At 43.9% G+C, this 15,251-nt stretch overlaps 1 protein-coding gene across 1 annotated transcript in view; it reads right to left on the reverse strand.

The window, feature by feature from the left end:
• PGM5 (phosphoglucomutase 5) overlaps nt 1-15,251 on the reverse strand; it is a 187,635-nt gene that overhangs the window by 100,921 nt on the left and 71,463 nt on the right. The window contains exon 6 of the mRNA XM_040417102.1: nt 8,120-8,274. Within this exon, the coding sequence (XP_040273036.1) occupies nt 8,120-8,274 (155 nt within the window). The remainder of the gene's footprint in view (nt 1-8,119; nt 8,275-15,251) is intronic.

Consider the following 15,251-nt stretch of genomic DNA (forward strand, 5'->3'; position numbering starts at 1 on the left):
GTAATAAAAAATAGTTTTTTAAATAAGAAAAATCAAAAAAATCAAAAAAATCAAAAAAATGCAAAAATATGAACAAATCTCCGTATGTGTTATAGATGAAGCACTTAACGTTGCGATTGCTTGGGGAGACGTTTCGGTCTGTTAGACCTTTATCAAATCATCAATATATTAGTACTAGGGATTAGAAGTAAATAATGTCATAGGGAGGAGGATAAAAGAAAACTCACTGGTAAACTAAATCTGAGAGATCATATAATGAGCTATAGTTCCAGGAAGATAAGGAACGAGGTCCGTAAGACAAAATAGAGTATAGGTAGTATATAGCTGGACAGCTGAAGTCATGTCACAGGGCGTGGGGTATACAACCAGGAGTAGAGGTGAAAAAGAGAGGTAATAAAAGGCTAAGTCCAGTGGTAAACTACCACATCCGAATTACAGTCGCCGCCAGTCCGAGCCCTCTTCTTTCCACACACACTCCCCCACCCTTTCCCCTACATACCTACCACATCCTCATGCCTTATATTCTCCACCTTTCCCATACATTTTCCAACATACCTCCCTCCCTCTTGACCTACCTGTCACAGTCATTACCGCTGGCTGTGACCTTCTGTCTTTGCTCTCGCTGCAGCTCCGTTCCTCTGTATTATTTGTGGTTCTGTATGGGTTAACTCCCCTGTATTCCTATTAGGAGTTAATCCTCTGTCTGCTCCATGGGTGTGGTCTCTCTGCTGCACCCATGGAACCTGTATATAAGGCTGAGGTTTCCTCAGTTCTGTGTCAGCTCTCCTGGTGTGTGTTGTCTTGTCCTGCTCCTGGTTTGTACTCTCTCTTCCATGCTGCTGACCCATGGGATCCGTGTCTGTCTGCCTGTGCTCTGTGGGTTTCCCTACTTGTTCATTTGCGTCCTCTTTCCCGTCCATTTTGATGTCTTCCTTCCTGTCTTTCTGTTATCTGTTCTGTCAGTTATGTTTTAGTTACTTTGTGTTTATTCTGATGTCTGTGTTCAGCAAGCCTTTGCAGCAGAGTGGCATGACAAGGCCATGCAGTTTACTACTGGTGGAGCAAGTCCTTCTCTGCTTATTGCCACTCCTGCTCCCTTGCGTGAACTCCTGCTTGTATCATTAGTTGCTCTGTTTTGTATTTGCCTGTATGTTATGTATGCCTATGTGCCGTCGGTACCTTCTGGTACCTGTTGTCCATTCGCTCCTGCTGTCACTGTCTAGGTCACACTCCAGAGTGGACCCTGGCAACTTCCTGCGGCTAAGTCTAACCCTACCATCTAGGGCTCTAGTGAAAACCAGGAGTTGCTTAGTTACGCCCCTCTGGAGTATTACTAGACAGTGGTGCAGTGGGGGTTTTCTCCCACTGTGCTGACGGTACATAGAGCTCATGTTTTGTCTGTGCTGCCTTCCATGTTTTTGTTTGTGCAATAAACTCTTATGTGTCTGTACCTGATTTCTGTTTGTTTATTGCATGACGACGCGGTGGTCTCTCCTGGGACCTCCAACTCGTGACAGAATGAACAAGTGAACTTTCACAGAGTTTTTTTTTGTTCTGTTTTCTGCTTATCTGTGGTGTGTGTGCATTCTGTATTTCCCTCTGTATGCTGCCTTTAGGTATCGGATTTGGTTGCCTTGGTGTACTGGCTGCGGTGTTTTCCGTGTATGCTGGTTGCCAGGGGTGACGTCCGGTGTAGCCTTTTAGCTTGCAGTTCTGCCTACGGCCGTGTTTTCCGTTATCGGCGCAGGTATCTGCTTCTGGTCCTGGCCTCCGGAAGGGGGTGTCAGCATGTCTGACCAATCAGTTCTTGGCAGACATGCCATTCTCCGGAGGGAGAGTGGAGGGGGAGGTGTTAGCACACTGCAGTTTACCATGACTTTTGTGGCTGTGTAGGCTGGCTGCATTCCTCTTGGCGTACTGGCTGCATTTACCGTGTAGGCTGGTTGCTAGGGGCTGCGTGCTGGCTGCGGTCGTCTTATGTGTTCTGCTTGTGTACCTCTGTACCCCTTTGATTCTGATTTTCATTTCCTGTCTGGTTCCTGTTCCTGGTCCCTGTCCTCCGGAAGGGGGTGTCAGCATGTTTGACCAATTAGTTCTTGGCAGACATGTCATTCTCCGGAGGGAGAGTGGAGGGAGAGGTAACTTCATGGTGCGGTTCACTGTACGTGTATGCCGTGTTGGCTGGCTATCTTCCCCTGGCGTACTGGCTGCGGACCCTCTGTGTAGGCTGGTTTTCAGGGGTTGGGCTGGTTGCGGTCGTCGTATGTGTTCCTGCCCTTGTACCTCGTCACCCCTTTGATTTCTGTCCCCTTGCCTGGTTCTGTTTGGTTTGTTGCCCCACTTCCTCCCGTTTTCTGTTTGGGGGGGAGAGGGGGGGGCTTTGAGGGGTGGGAGTGTCACAGTCATTACCGCTGGCTGTGACCTTCTGTCTATGCCCTCGCTGCAGCTCCGTTCCTCTGTATTATTTGTGGTTCTGTATGGGTTAACTCCCCTGTATTCCTATTAGGAGTTAATCCTCTGTCTGCTCCATGGGTGTGGTCTCTCTGCTGCACCCATGGAACCTGTATATAAGGCTGAGGTTTCCTCAGTTCTGTGTCAGCTCTCCTGGTGTGTGTTGTCTTGTCCTGCTCCTGGTTTGTACTCTCTCTCCCATGCTGCTGACTCATGGGATCCGTGTCTGTCTGCCTGTGCTCTGTGGGTTTCCCTACTTGTTCATTTGCGTCCTCTTTCCCGTCCATTTTGATGTCTTCCTTCCTGTCTTTCTGTTATCTGTTCTGTCAGTTATGTTTTAGTTACTTTGTGTTTATTCTGATGTCTGTGTTCAGCAAGCCTTTGCAGCAGAGTGGCATGACAAGGCCATGCAGTTTACTACTGGTGGAGCAAGTCCTTCTCTGCTCATTGCCACTCCTGCTCCCTTGCGTGAACTCCTGCTTGTATTATTAGTTGCCCTGTTTTGTATTCATATGTCTGTGTTCAGCAAGCCTTTGCAGCAGAGTGGCATGACAAGGCCCTGCAGTTTACTACTGGTGGAGCAAGTCCTTCTCTGCTTATTGCCACTCCTGCTCCCTTGCGTGAACTCCTGCTTGTATCATTAGTTGCTCTGTTTTGTATTTGCCTGTATGTTATGTATGCCTATGTGCCGTCGGTACCTTCTGTCTAGGTCACGCTCCAGAGTGGACCCTGGCAACTTCCTGCGGCTAAGTCTAACCCTACCATCTAGGGCTCTAGTGAAAACCAGGAGTTGAGTAGTTACGCCCCTCTGGAGTATTACTAGACAGTGGCGCAGTGGGGGTTTTCTCCCACTGTGCTGACGGTACATAGAGCTCATGTTTTGTCTGTGCTGCCTTCCATGTTTTTGTTTGTGCAATAAACTCTTATGTGTCTGTACCTGATTTCTGTTTGTTTATTGCATGACGATGCGGTGGTCTCTCCTGGGACCTCCAACTCGTGACACTACCATATCCTCTTTCCTTATAATTCCCCTATCCCTTCTCATACATTTTCCACTCTCTCACATTCTCTACCACTTACTCCCTTTTCTCCCTTTCTATTTTTCATACACTTCCACATATCTCTTATGTCTGGGTGTACACCTTATTTCTCATTTTCTATTTCCTCCTTGGCATCTCACTCCACTTGCCTCTCATTCACACATTTCACTCTTCTTGCTGTCCCTCTCTTCTCGTGCCACACACTCCGGCGCACACTCCCAATATGGCCACCTCCCCGACCCGTAGCCACTGCACCTGCGCTTTCCCCATTCCTACTGTGCCCGTTTCCAAGATGGCCACCGCCACCTCATACACATATCACGCATGCGCCATCCCCACCGAACGGCCGGATATCCAGGCCACGGCGCCCTTTTCTCTCCGCGGCTCTCCCCTGCAGCAATCTCTCTCCCGATCCAGCGTCCTCCACGTGGGACGCCACCGTCAATACACCCACTTCTCCTATCCTAAGGTAAGCCTTTACTCCAGAGCGCCACCTCGTCAGCACTGTCATTATACCTGTGTGATGCGATCACATTATTTCTCTTTCCCCCTGCCATACTGGGTTCCTCTCATACTCCCAGTCTACCATACTATACCTTACTCCTGTATATTAGTTTACCACTGGACTTAGCCTTTTATTACCTCTCTTTTTCACCTTTACTCCAGGTCGTATACACCATGCCCTGTGACATGACTTCAGCTGTCCAGCTATATACTACATATACTCTATTTTGTCTTATGGACCTCGTTCCTTATCTTCCTGGAACTATAGCTCATTATATGATCTCTCAGATTTAGTTTACCATTGAGTTTTCTTTTATCCTCCTCCCTATGACATTATTTACTTCTAATCCCTAGTACTAATATATTTATATTTTGTACTATTTTTACAGCGATTTGATAAAGGTCTAAGACCGAAATGTCTCCCCAAACAATCGCAACGTTAAGTGCTATATCTATAACACATACGGAGATTTGTTAATATTTTAGATTTTTTATTTTTTTTGTTCTTTTTTCTTATTTAAAAAAAAAATATTGGATTACATTCCTGAGATACATACCTGTTTGGTATAAAGGAGCATTAAATTAAATCTACCTTTGCATACTATCAAGCAGAAGACCGAGGCCGATCAAATAACAACCCCCAACCATGTGGGATGCCACGTAGGATGCTGGTACAGGCAAGCGGCCGCAGTACGGCAGACCCACACTAAAAGGAGCTGGGGACAGAACGAGTGAGAGCTCATCTGGCACGCATAATAAGAAGCATTTCCTTGGAGTGGTATTGTAGTAACAATATTTCGACAGCATTTATCAACTATTACCCATGAATTGAAACGCAACTATTACATAATTAAAACAAGAGATACTGGTTACTGTATGAGAGACATTGACTCATTTAATGCACAAATCTATCAGTATGGAATTTAAACACTATATATAAAGGAACCCATATACAAGCAGGATGTAATTTTACCCATCAATTGGTTATCAATATATCATCATTGGAGAGACATATGTAGATCTATTTATCAATTCATTCATATGGAATCGTATGAATCGTATTTCTATTTTTTTTAGACAATTTTGCCTTTTTTAATTTTTTGATTTGTTATTAACTTTTTATATACAGAACCCATTATATATCACATAATTGTACTTCATTCTCAAAATGGTATTAACATAATTACGGTGTATATCAACTAATGTAAGAATCATGATTTTTAATGGTAATCATTGGAACTAATTTAGATAGTTAGGGAACTATAATAGGGTCTATTGTTTTTGTTTCAAATAATTTTTATAAAATAAATGATATATTGATCAAGACAAATTATAATTATATTTCCATGCCACGCCAGAGGATAGAGTGCCTTCCATACAACTAATTCTCAAAAGTGTAATAAACTTACCTATCCAGGCTCCAGCGATCATCAGCTGCGGCACGGCCGCACCAGGAGTGACGCGCTGCTGAGCCAAAACCCCTAGTGACGCAACCACATCTTTAGCAACAGGATGCAATGCTCTGTTTCTCCCCACAGTGCATGTGCGCTAGGGGAGACAAGCAGTGGGCTGAATGACAGACCAGCTGCTCAATTACAAGTGTTGTTTTGTTCTAATCTATTGAGCACCGAGCCACTGGACCTATCAGGTTCTGATCCAGGGACTTGGCACTCAATTTAAAGCCCCTCCTGTCTCTTCACCATTGCAAGTGTTAGTCTTTTGTCTCACTAACGTGTTTCTTGTTCCTGTTCCTGAGTTTGATTTCTTTGACCTTACCTTGTTTCCTAACCTTCCTTTGTTTCACGTTTTGCTGGTTCCTAGCATTACCTGACCCATGCCTTGCCATCTGGGAAAGAGCCTACACTGTGTGCATATTATTGTTGGATGTACTACCACTCCTATTCTGCACTACCACTCCTATTCTGTAAAGAAGAACATTTGTTAAACCTGGCCTGGTTACGGACTCCTATAACACCACATGCTGGCCATTGCTTTACCGTATGCCCTGCCTTGCACACACATGGACATTTATATCAAGGCCACACCCAAACTACTAACAGGCAGGGAGCTCCACAGCTACTGGGAGTGCCCCGAGGAAACATAGAGTGACCCTCCTTCACTGCACTGACCCCAGGAAGTGATGACCTGTTGGAGCACACAGTGACACATCATCCTCAGAGCTGCTATCACTCTCATCTCTGGCTCCTCAGGGGCTAACTGCAGAAGCACTGAAGACCTATCCTTCGGATGGATTACCGATGTCAGATCGTTGGTGGTCTGAATTCTGACAATGTTGCCGATCAACTGTTTTTCAGTAGCTCCTGCTTCCAATGAATTCCTGATGATCTGACATTGGTGATCTATCCTAAAGGTAGGTCATCAGTACCTTAGTCCCAGAGAACCCCTTTAATTTTAGTTAGAAAACATGATTTGTAAACAGTAGTGATATCCCTAGTTTGTTTACGTGATACCATAAAAGAGATAAATTATAGCATTATGCATGTACACATTGTCAAGCAGTTCCAATGATGACTGAATACCACGTGACGCTTGTTTTTGCTCAAAATGGACAACTACTGTTTTCGTTTGAATGAAATTAACAAAATATGTTCTGAGAATGAGAACTCTCAGTGCAGTGCATATCCCATCCAAGTTGAGATCCCCTGCTACATCAATCCTGTTGGTTTTGGACAATATTGAAGCAGATGTTTCCTGTCAGCAGCTTCATTATCTTGAACGTGTCCACAATTGTATTCCAAATATTTCAGTCATTCAATAATTTATTAGGTGTCCTCTGAAACATTTTATCTAAATTATCACTTAATCCTATCTTCCAGTTGTTAACACAGCAATCTTCTGTCTGGGTCTAAGGACACCTAGCTAGCCATGTAAACCAATAAAACACAGTGCACACTTCCACCCTGCATGAAAACACTGACCTGACATTCACTTGGACTGTTATTTCTTTACTGCAACATGCAGTGACCGATAATCAGGCCAATTATCTGAATGAGTGTTTGTATAAATGATTGTTTCTGATAATTGGCCAGCGATCACCTGATGAATGAGCATATAAGGCCTGTATTAAACCAACAGATTAACTGACAGATTTTCTGACCAATCATTGGTCAGATGGTGGTTTACACACACAGATCTTTTGTTATACACACCCATTATTGGTCTGATTGGACAGAAATTGGTCAGTAAATTTGCTGATGTAATACAGCCCTTAAAGGCCATTTACATGTGCCGAGAATCGAACACTTAACACTCTGTAGAGATGATCTGACAATGTAAATGTACCACCGATTACCCAATGAATGGGCAAAACGCTTCTTCATCGGGTAATTGGATCGTTTGTGTGAACACAAAAATCCTCGTTTCCCAACAGCAGATCATGCTGTGTAAACATGTCTCCTCCACCAGCGAGCAGCAGATTGTCGGGTAGGAACGCTTCCTTCCCGAAAATCTGCTGTAATATCATCCCTTGTAAAGAGACCTTTGATGCAGCCCTTATCTCCGCTAACAATTAGGCAATTATTGGGAACGTTTAATTTGTTTCCGATAATTGCCTGATATATCGGTCTGTTTCTCCAGAGTTTCAACACAAAATCAAACAAGTGGCGCTGTCTATGCCTGGACTACCACCAGTGGAAGCTTTTCATATTTTACATTCCCTTTAAACAATACCAATATATTCAATCTCTAAGATGGACAGGACAGTTTCTGTGGATTCTAGAATTATGCATAGTCCACTATAAATCTTTATTGCTAACACTGCATTATTTAGCATTGCATAGAATGAAAAATGTTACTTTTTTCTTTCGCTTTTTGGTAGTCCATGAAATGGAACGTATCACTAGAATGTAAAGTTGTACAACAGTTTAAAGCTTATATGTAGGCCAAGATTGTAAGACAGAGGACCTGAAACAAGTCCAGTTATCCAAAAACATGTTTTTCTTTTAAAGAAAAAGTACATTTCATGATTTGTAAAGTCATACCATAATCATTTACATGTTTTGCTTGCTAAAGAATATTGTGCGGGGGGGGGGGGGGGGCGGGGGGAAGTGGCAGAATACTTTGACTATATTTGTAAAAAAGAAAACTATTCAGATTGTACTTACTTGTCTATGGCTGTACTAGTGGGCATACTCCTCCCAAAACCTCGCACTCCCATTTGTCGAAAGTAAGGCACACAGGAGAGGTTGGCTGCAATAATTGCTAAGGAATCGGAAGGGTTCACAAAAAAGCCATTTTGGCCTAAGATCATGTATCTGTCCTGAAACAAATGCAGACATTTATTATTATTAAAAATTATTATGGTAAAAAAGTAAATTTTCATACTGTTTTTCACACCTTTATAGTGAGGAGTATCACATCTGCTACAATTACGATCTGTGTTTCACACCTTTATGGTAAGGAGTATCACATCTGCTACAATTACGATCTGTGTTTCAGTGGATTGACATGTGTGATCTAGACTGTAGTACCCCAACTGTTTCTTGAAATGTTGGCATTAGATTTCTCTTCTACATGTTGTTAATCTCTACCTACATCTTATGTGATATAGAGTATGTGACTGAGAACAATGATCAGCCATAACATAAAAGGTTCTTTTTAGGCCAAAACCTGTTAAAATTGCAAAGAAGCAGTAATCACCTCCACCAATCTGCTTGTTATTCCGGTGCTGTTCTGGTCCCCACTGCTCTGAACTTCATGTTCAGCTCTACACGTGGTTAGCTAACCTCAAAAAACCTTTAAATCTTAACAGTAGTACCTGTCAAGGGGTGGGAAATATTAGTCAGCAAGTGAACAGTCGGCTCTTGAAGGTGATGTGTTAGAAGTAGTAAAAAAAAATGGTTAATCATAAGGATCTGAGCTGCTGTCACTAGGGCCAAATTGTGATGGCTAGACAACTTGCTCTGAACATTTCCAAAATGATGTCTTGTTGGGTTTTCATGGTTTGAAGTGGTTAGTACCCTGCTGAAAAAGTTAAAATGTAACTGTGGTTTTGGTTTAGAGTCTCCTATCAAAGCTGTAACGAAGTATTACTAAGGACAGTCTTTCTTCAGTCTTCAGCATTTTACTGTGCACTAAAGATGCCCTTGTATAATAAATCAGTTAGACAGAGTGAAGGGCAGTGATATTAACCACTTAAGGACCACAGGTTTATACCCCCCTAAAGACCAGGCCCTTTTTTACAAATCGGCACTACACTACTTTCACCGTTTATTGCTCGGTCATGCAACTTACCACCCAAATGAATTTTACCTCCTTTTCTTCTCACTAATAGAGCTTTCATTTGGTGGTATTTAATTGCTGCTGACATTTTAACTTTTTTTGTTATTAATCGAAATTTAACGATTTTTTTGCAAAAAAATGACATTTTTCACTTTCAGTTGTAAAATTTTGCAAAAAAAAACGAGATCCATATAGAAATTTTGCTCTAAATTTATAGTTCTACATGTCTTTGATAAAAAAAAAATGTTTGGGTAAAAAAAAAATGTTTTGGGTGAAAGTTATAGCGTTTACAAACTATGGTACAAAAATGTGAATTTCCGCTTTTTGAAGCAGCTCTGACTTTCTGAGCACCTGTCATGTTTCCTGAGGTTCTACAATGGCCAGACAGTACAAACACCCCACAAATGACCCCATTTCGGAAAGTACACACCCTAAGGTATTCGCTGATGGGCATAGTGAGTTCATAGAACTTTTTATTTTTTGTCACAAGTTAGCGGAAAATGATGATTTTTTATTTTTTATTTTTTTTTCTTACAAAGTCTCATATTCCACTAACTTGTGACAAAAAATAAAAACTTCTATGAACTCACTATGCCCATCACGAAATACCTTGGGGTCTCTTCTTTCCAAAATGGGGTCACTTGTGGGGTAGTTATACTGCCCTGGCATTCTAGGGGCCCAAATGTGTGGTAAGGAGTTTGAAATCAAATTCTGTAAAAAATGACCTGTGAAATCCGAAAGGTGCTCTTTGGAATATGGTCCCCTTTGCCCACCTAGGCTGCAAAAAAGTGTCACACATCTGGTATCTCTGTATTCAGGAGAAGGTGGGGAATGTGTTTTGGGGTGTCTTTTTACATATACCCATGCTGGGTGAGATAAATATCTTGGTCAAATGCCAACTTTGTATAAAAAAATGGGAAAAGTTGTCTTTTGACAAGATATTTCTCTCATCCAGCAGGGGTATATGTAAAATGACACCCCAAAACACATTCCCCACCTTCTCCTGAGTACGGGGATACCAGATGTGTGACACTTTTTTGCAGCCTAGGTGGGCAAAGGGGCCCATATTCCAAAGAGCACCTTTCGGATTTCACAGGTCATTTTTTACAGAATTTGATTTCAAACTCCTTACCACACATTTGGGCCCCTAGAATGCCAGGGCAGTATAACTACCCCACAAGTGACCCCATTTTGGAAAGAAGAGACCCCAAGGTATTCGCTGATGGGCATAGTGAGTTCATGGAAGTTTTTATTTTTTGTCACAAGTTAGTGGAATATGAGACTTTGTATGAAAAAAAAAAAAAAAATCTGCATTTTCCACTAACTTGTGACAAAAAATAAAAAATTCTAGGAACTCGCCATGCCCCTCACGGAATACCTTGGGGTGTCTTCTTTCCAAAATGGGGTCACTTGTGGGGTAGTTATACTGCCCTGGCATTTTCCAGGGGCCCTAATGTGTGGTAAGTAGGTAAATGACCTGTGAAATCCTAAAGGTGCTCTTTGGAATATGGGCCCCTTTGCCCACCTAGGCTGCAAAAAAGTGTCACACATGTGGTATCGCCGTATTCAGGAGAAGTTGGGCAATGTGTTTTGAGGTGTCATTTTACATATACCCATGCTGGGTGAGAGAAATATCTTGGCAAAAGACAACTTTTCCCTTTTTTTTATACAAAGTTGGCATTTGACCAAGATATTTCTCTCACCCAGCATGGGTATATGTAAAATGACACCCCAAAACACATTCCCCAACTCCTCCTGAGTACGGCGATACCAGATGTGTGACACTTTTTTGCAGCCTAGATGCGCAAAGGTGCCCAAATTCCTTTTAGGAGGGCATTTTTAGACATTTGGATACCAGACTTCTTCTCACGCTTTGGGGCCCCTAGAATGCCAGGGCAGTATAAATACCCCACATGTGACCCCATTTTGGAAAGAAGACACCCCAAGGTATTCAATGAGGGGCATGGCGAGTTCATAGAAATTTTTTTTTTTTTGGCACAAGTTAGCGGAAATTGATATTTTTAATTTTTTTCTCACAAAGTCTCCCGTTCCGCTAACTTGGGACAAAAATTTCAATCTTTCATGGACTCAATATGCCCCTCACGGAATACCTGGGGGTGTCTTCTTTCCGAAATGGGGTCACATGTGGGGTATTTATACTGCCCTGGCATTCTAGGGGCCCTAAAGCGTGAGAAGAAGTCTGGAATATAAATGTCTAAAAAATCTTACGCATTTGGTTTCCGTGAGGGGTATGGTGAGTTCATGTGAGATTTTATTTTTTGACACAAGTTAGTGGAATATGAGACTTTGTAAGAAAAAAAAAAATAATAATTCCGCTAACTTGGGCCAAAAAAATGTCTGAATGGAGCCTTACAGAGGGTGATCAATGACAGGGGGGTGATCAATGACAGGGGGGTGATCAATGACAGGGGGGTGATCAATGACAGGGGGTTGATCAATGACAGGGGGGTGATCAGGGAGTCTATATGGGGTGATAACCACAGTCATTGATCACGCCCGTGTAAGGCTTCATTCAGACGTCCGTATGCGTTTTGCGGATCCGATCCATCTATCAGTGCATCCGTAAAAATCATGCGGACATCTGAATGGAGCTTTACAGGGGGGTAATCAATGACAGGGGGGTGATCAGGGAGTCTATATGGGGTGATCACCACAGTCATTGATCATGCCCCTGTAAGGCTTCATTCAGACGTCCGGATGCGTTTTGCGGATCCGATCCATCTATCAGTGGATCCGTAAAAATCATGCGGACGTCTGAATGGAGCTTTACAGGGGGGTAATCAATGACAGGGGGGTGATCAGGGAGTCTATATGGGGTGATCACCACAGTCATTGATCACGCCCCTGTAAGGCTTCATTCAGACGTCCGGATGCGTTTTGCGGATCCGATCCATCTATCAGTGGATCCGTAAAAATCATGCGGACGTCTGAATGGAGCTTTACAGGGGGGTAATCAATGACAGGGGGGTAATCAATGACAGGGGGTTGATCAGGGAGTCTATATGGGGTGATCACCACAGTCATTGATCATGCCCCTGTAAGGCTTCATTCAGACGTCCGGATGCGTTTTGCGGATCCGATCCATCTATCAGTGGATCCGTAAAAATCATGCGGACGTCTGAATGGAGCTTTACAGGGGGGTAATCAATGACAGGGGGGTGATCAGGGAGTCTATATGGGGTGATCACCACAGTCATTGATCACGCCCCTGTAAGGCTTCATTCAGACGTCCGGATGCGTTTTGCGGATCCGATCCATCTATCAGTGGATCCGTAAAAATCATGCGGACGTCTGAATGGAGCTTTACAGGGGGGTAATCAATGACAGGGGGGTAATCAATGACAGGGGGTGATCAGGGAGTCTATATGGGGTGATCACCACAGTCATTGATCACGCCCCTGTAAGGCTTCATTCAGACGTCCGGATGCGTTTTGCGGATCCGATCCATCTATCAGTGCATCCGTAAAAATCATGCGGACATCTGAATGGAGCTTTACAGGGGGGTGATCAGGGAGTCTATATGGGGTGATCACCACAGTCATTGATCACGCCCCTGTAAGGCTTCATTCAGATGTCCGGATGCGTTTTGCGGATCCGATCCATCTATCAGTGCATCCGTAAAAATCATGCGGACATCTGAATGGAGCTTTACAGGGGGGTAATCAGGGAGTCTATATGGGGTGATCACCACAGTCATTGATCATGCCCCTGTAAGGCTTCATTCAGACGTCCGGATGCGTTTTGCGGATCCGATCCATCTATCAGTGCATCCGTAAAAATCATGCGGACATCTGAATGGAGCTTTACAGGGGGGTGATCAGGGAGTCTATATGGGGTGATCACCACAGTCATTGATCATGCCCCTGTAAGGCTTCATTCAGACGTCCGGATGCGTTTTGCGGATCCGATCCATCTATCAGTGGATCCGTAAAAATCATGCGGACATCTGAATGGAGCTTTACAGGGGGGTGATCAGGGAGTCTATATGGGGTGATCACCACAGTCATTGATCATGCCCCTGTAAGGCTTCATTCAGACGTCCGGATGCGTTTTGCGGATCCGATCCATCTATCAGTGGATCCGTAAAAATCATGCGGACGTCTGAATGGAGCTTTACAGGGGGGTAATCAATGACAGGGGGGTAATCAATGACAGGGGGGTGATCAGGGAGTCTATATGGGGTGATCACCACAGTCATTGATCACGCCCCTGTAAGGCTTCATTCAGACGTCCGGATGCGTTTTGCGGATCCGATCCATCTATCAGTGGATCCGTAAAAATCATGCGGATGTCTGAATGGAGCTTTACCGGTGGGGTGATCAATGACAGGGGGGTAATCAATGACAGGCGGGTGATCAGGGAGTCTATATGGGGTGATCAGGGGTGATCAGGGGCTAATAAGGGGTTAATAAGTGACGGGGGGGGGGTGTAGTGTAGTGTAGTGGTGCTTGGTGCTACTTTACTGAGCTACCTGTGTCCTCTGGTGGTCGATCCAAACAAAGGGGACCACCAGAGGACCAGGTAGCAGGTATATTAGACGCTGTTATCAAAACAGCGTCTAATATACCTGTTAGGGGTTAAAAAAAACACATCTCCAGCCTGCCAGCGAACGATCGCCGCTGGCAGGCTGGAGATCAACTCTCTTACCTTCCGTTCCTGTGAGCGCGCGCGCCTGTGTGCGCGCGTTCACAGGAAATCTCGGCTCACGCGAGATGACGCCTATTGGCGTTAGCGTAGCCTGGGGGAGCCGCCGCAATGACGCCTTTCGGCGTTAGCTTAGCGGCAAGTGGTTAAGGGTGCATGTTCATAGTCAGGGACTGGGGTAGTGATGAGGAGGCTGGCAGCCTCTGCATGTTACACACAGTCATCTTCTGCATCTTCAACAAAGAAACATCTTTCTCTACTAAAGTATATTAGAAAAATGTTTAATATCCATTTACTATGTTAAAAATAAACCAAAACAACAGTTACGCTTTAATGATGGCTATGAAAGGTATCAGAACACAGTTCATCTTAAGATACTGTGTGTCCGCAGACACACAGACCAGTCAGAGTGCTGATGATGCATTAGTAGAATGTAGAATGTTGCCTGGTCAGATGAATCACATTTTCTTTTATATCTGGTTGATGGCTAGGTATGTGTGTGTGTTTCATACCTGATAAAGAGATGTCACCAGGATGACTTATGGGAAGAAGGAAAACTGGCTGGTAGGCAGTGTAATGCTCTGGCCAATGTGTTACAGAAAACATTAGGCCCTGGCATTCATGTAGATGTTGCTTTAACATATTCCCTCACATTGTTGCATACCCAGTATATGACAATGTCATTCCATAATGGCAGCAGCCTTTTTCAGCAGGGTTTTTCACCACTGCAAAAATAGTTGTCATGTGAGGAACATGACAAAGAATTCAAGGTATTGATTTGGCTTCCAAATTCCCCAGATCTCTATCCAATCCACATAGACCTCACCTTGTACCCGACAGAACTTAAAAAGGACCTTTCATGAGTCCAAACATTATAAACTAAGTATCAGGATACATAGGGCATAGTGCAGGGATCTAACTGCACTTACTATTTTTCCTGGGCGCCGCTCCATTCGCCCGCTGTGGCCCCCGTTGTATTCTCCCGCCTGGTATGCTAATTAATAGCATTGGAACAATGAGGAGGAGACTGAGTCTTTCTCCGTGGGCGTCTCCTTGGCTGCTCTCCCTGGCTCCTCTTCCTGGCTGTAGAGCTGTCCAATCGCAGCACAGAGCGTCACAGGGAGAAGGTGAGTTTTTTTCTCTCTGGCTGTGATGCTCTCTGCTGCGATTGGACAGCGCTACAGCCAGGGAGAAGGAGACGCCCACAGAGAAAGACTCAGTCTCCTCCTCATTGTTCCGATGCTAACATTAGCATACCAGGCGGGAGAACGGAGCGGCGCCCAGGAAAAATGGTAAGTGCAGTTAGATCCCTGCACTATGCCCTACGTATCCTGATACTTAGTTTATAAT

The sequence above is a fragment of the Bufo bufo genome, chromosome 2 (assembly GCF_905171765.1).
Source record: "Bufo bufo chromosome 2, aBufBuf1.1, whole genome shotgun sequence".
NCBI lineage: Eukaryota > Metazoa > Chordata > Amphibia > Anura > Bufonidae > Bufo > Bufo bufo.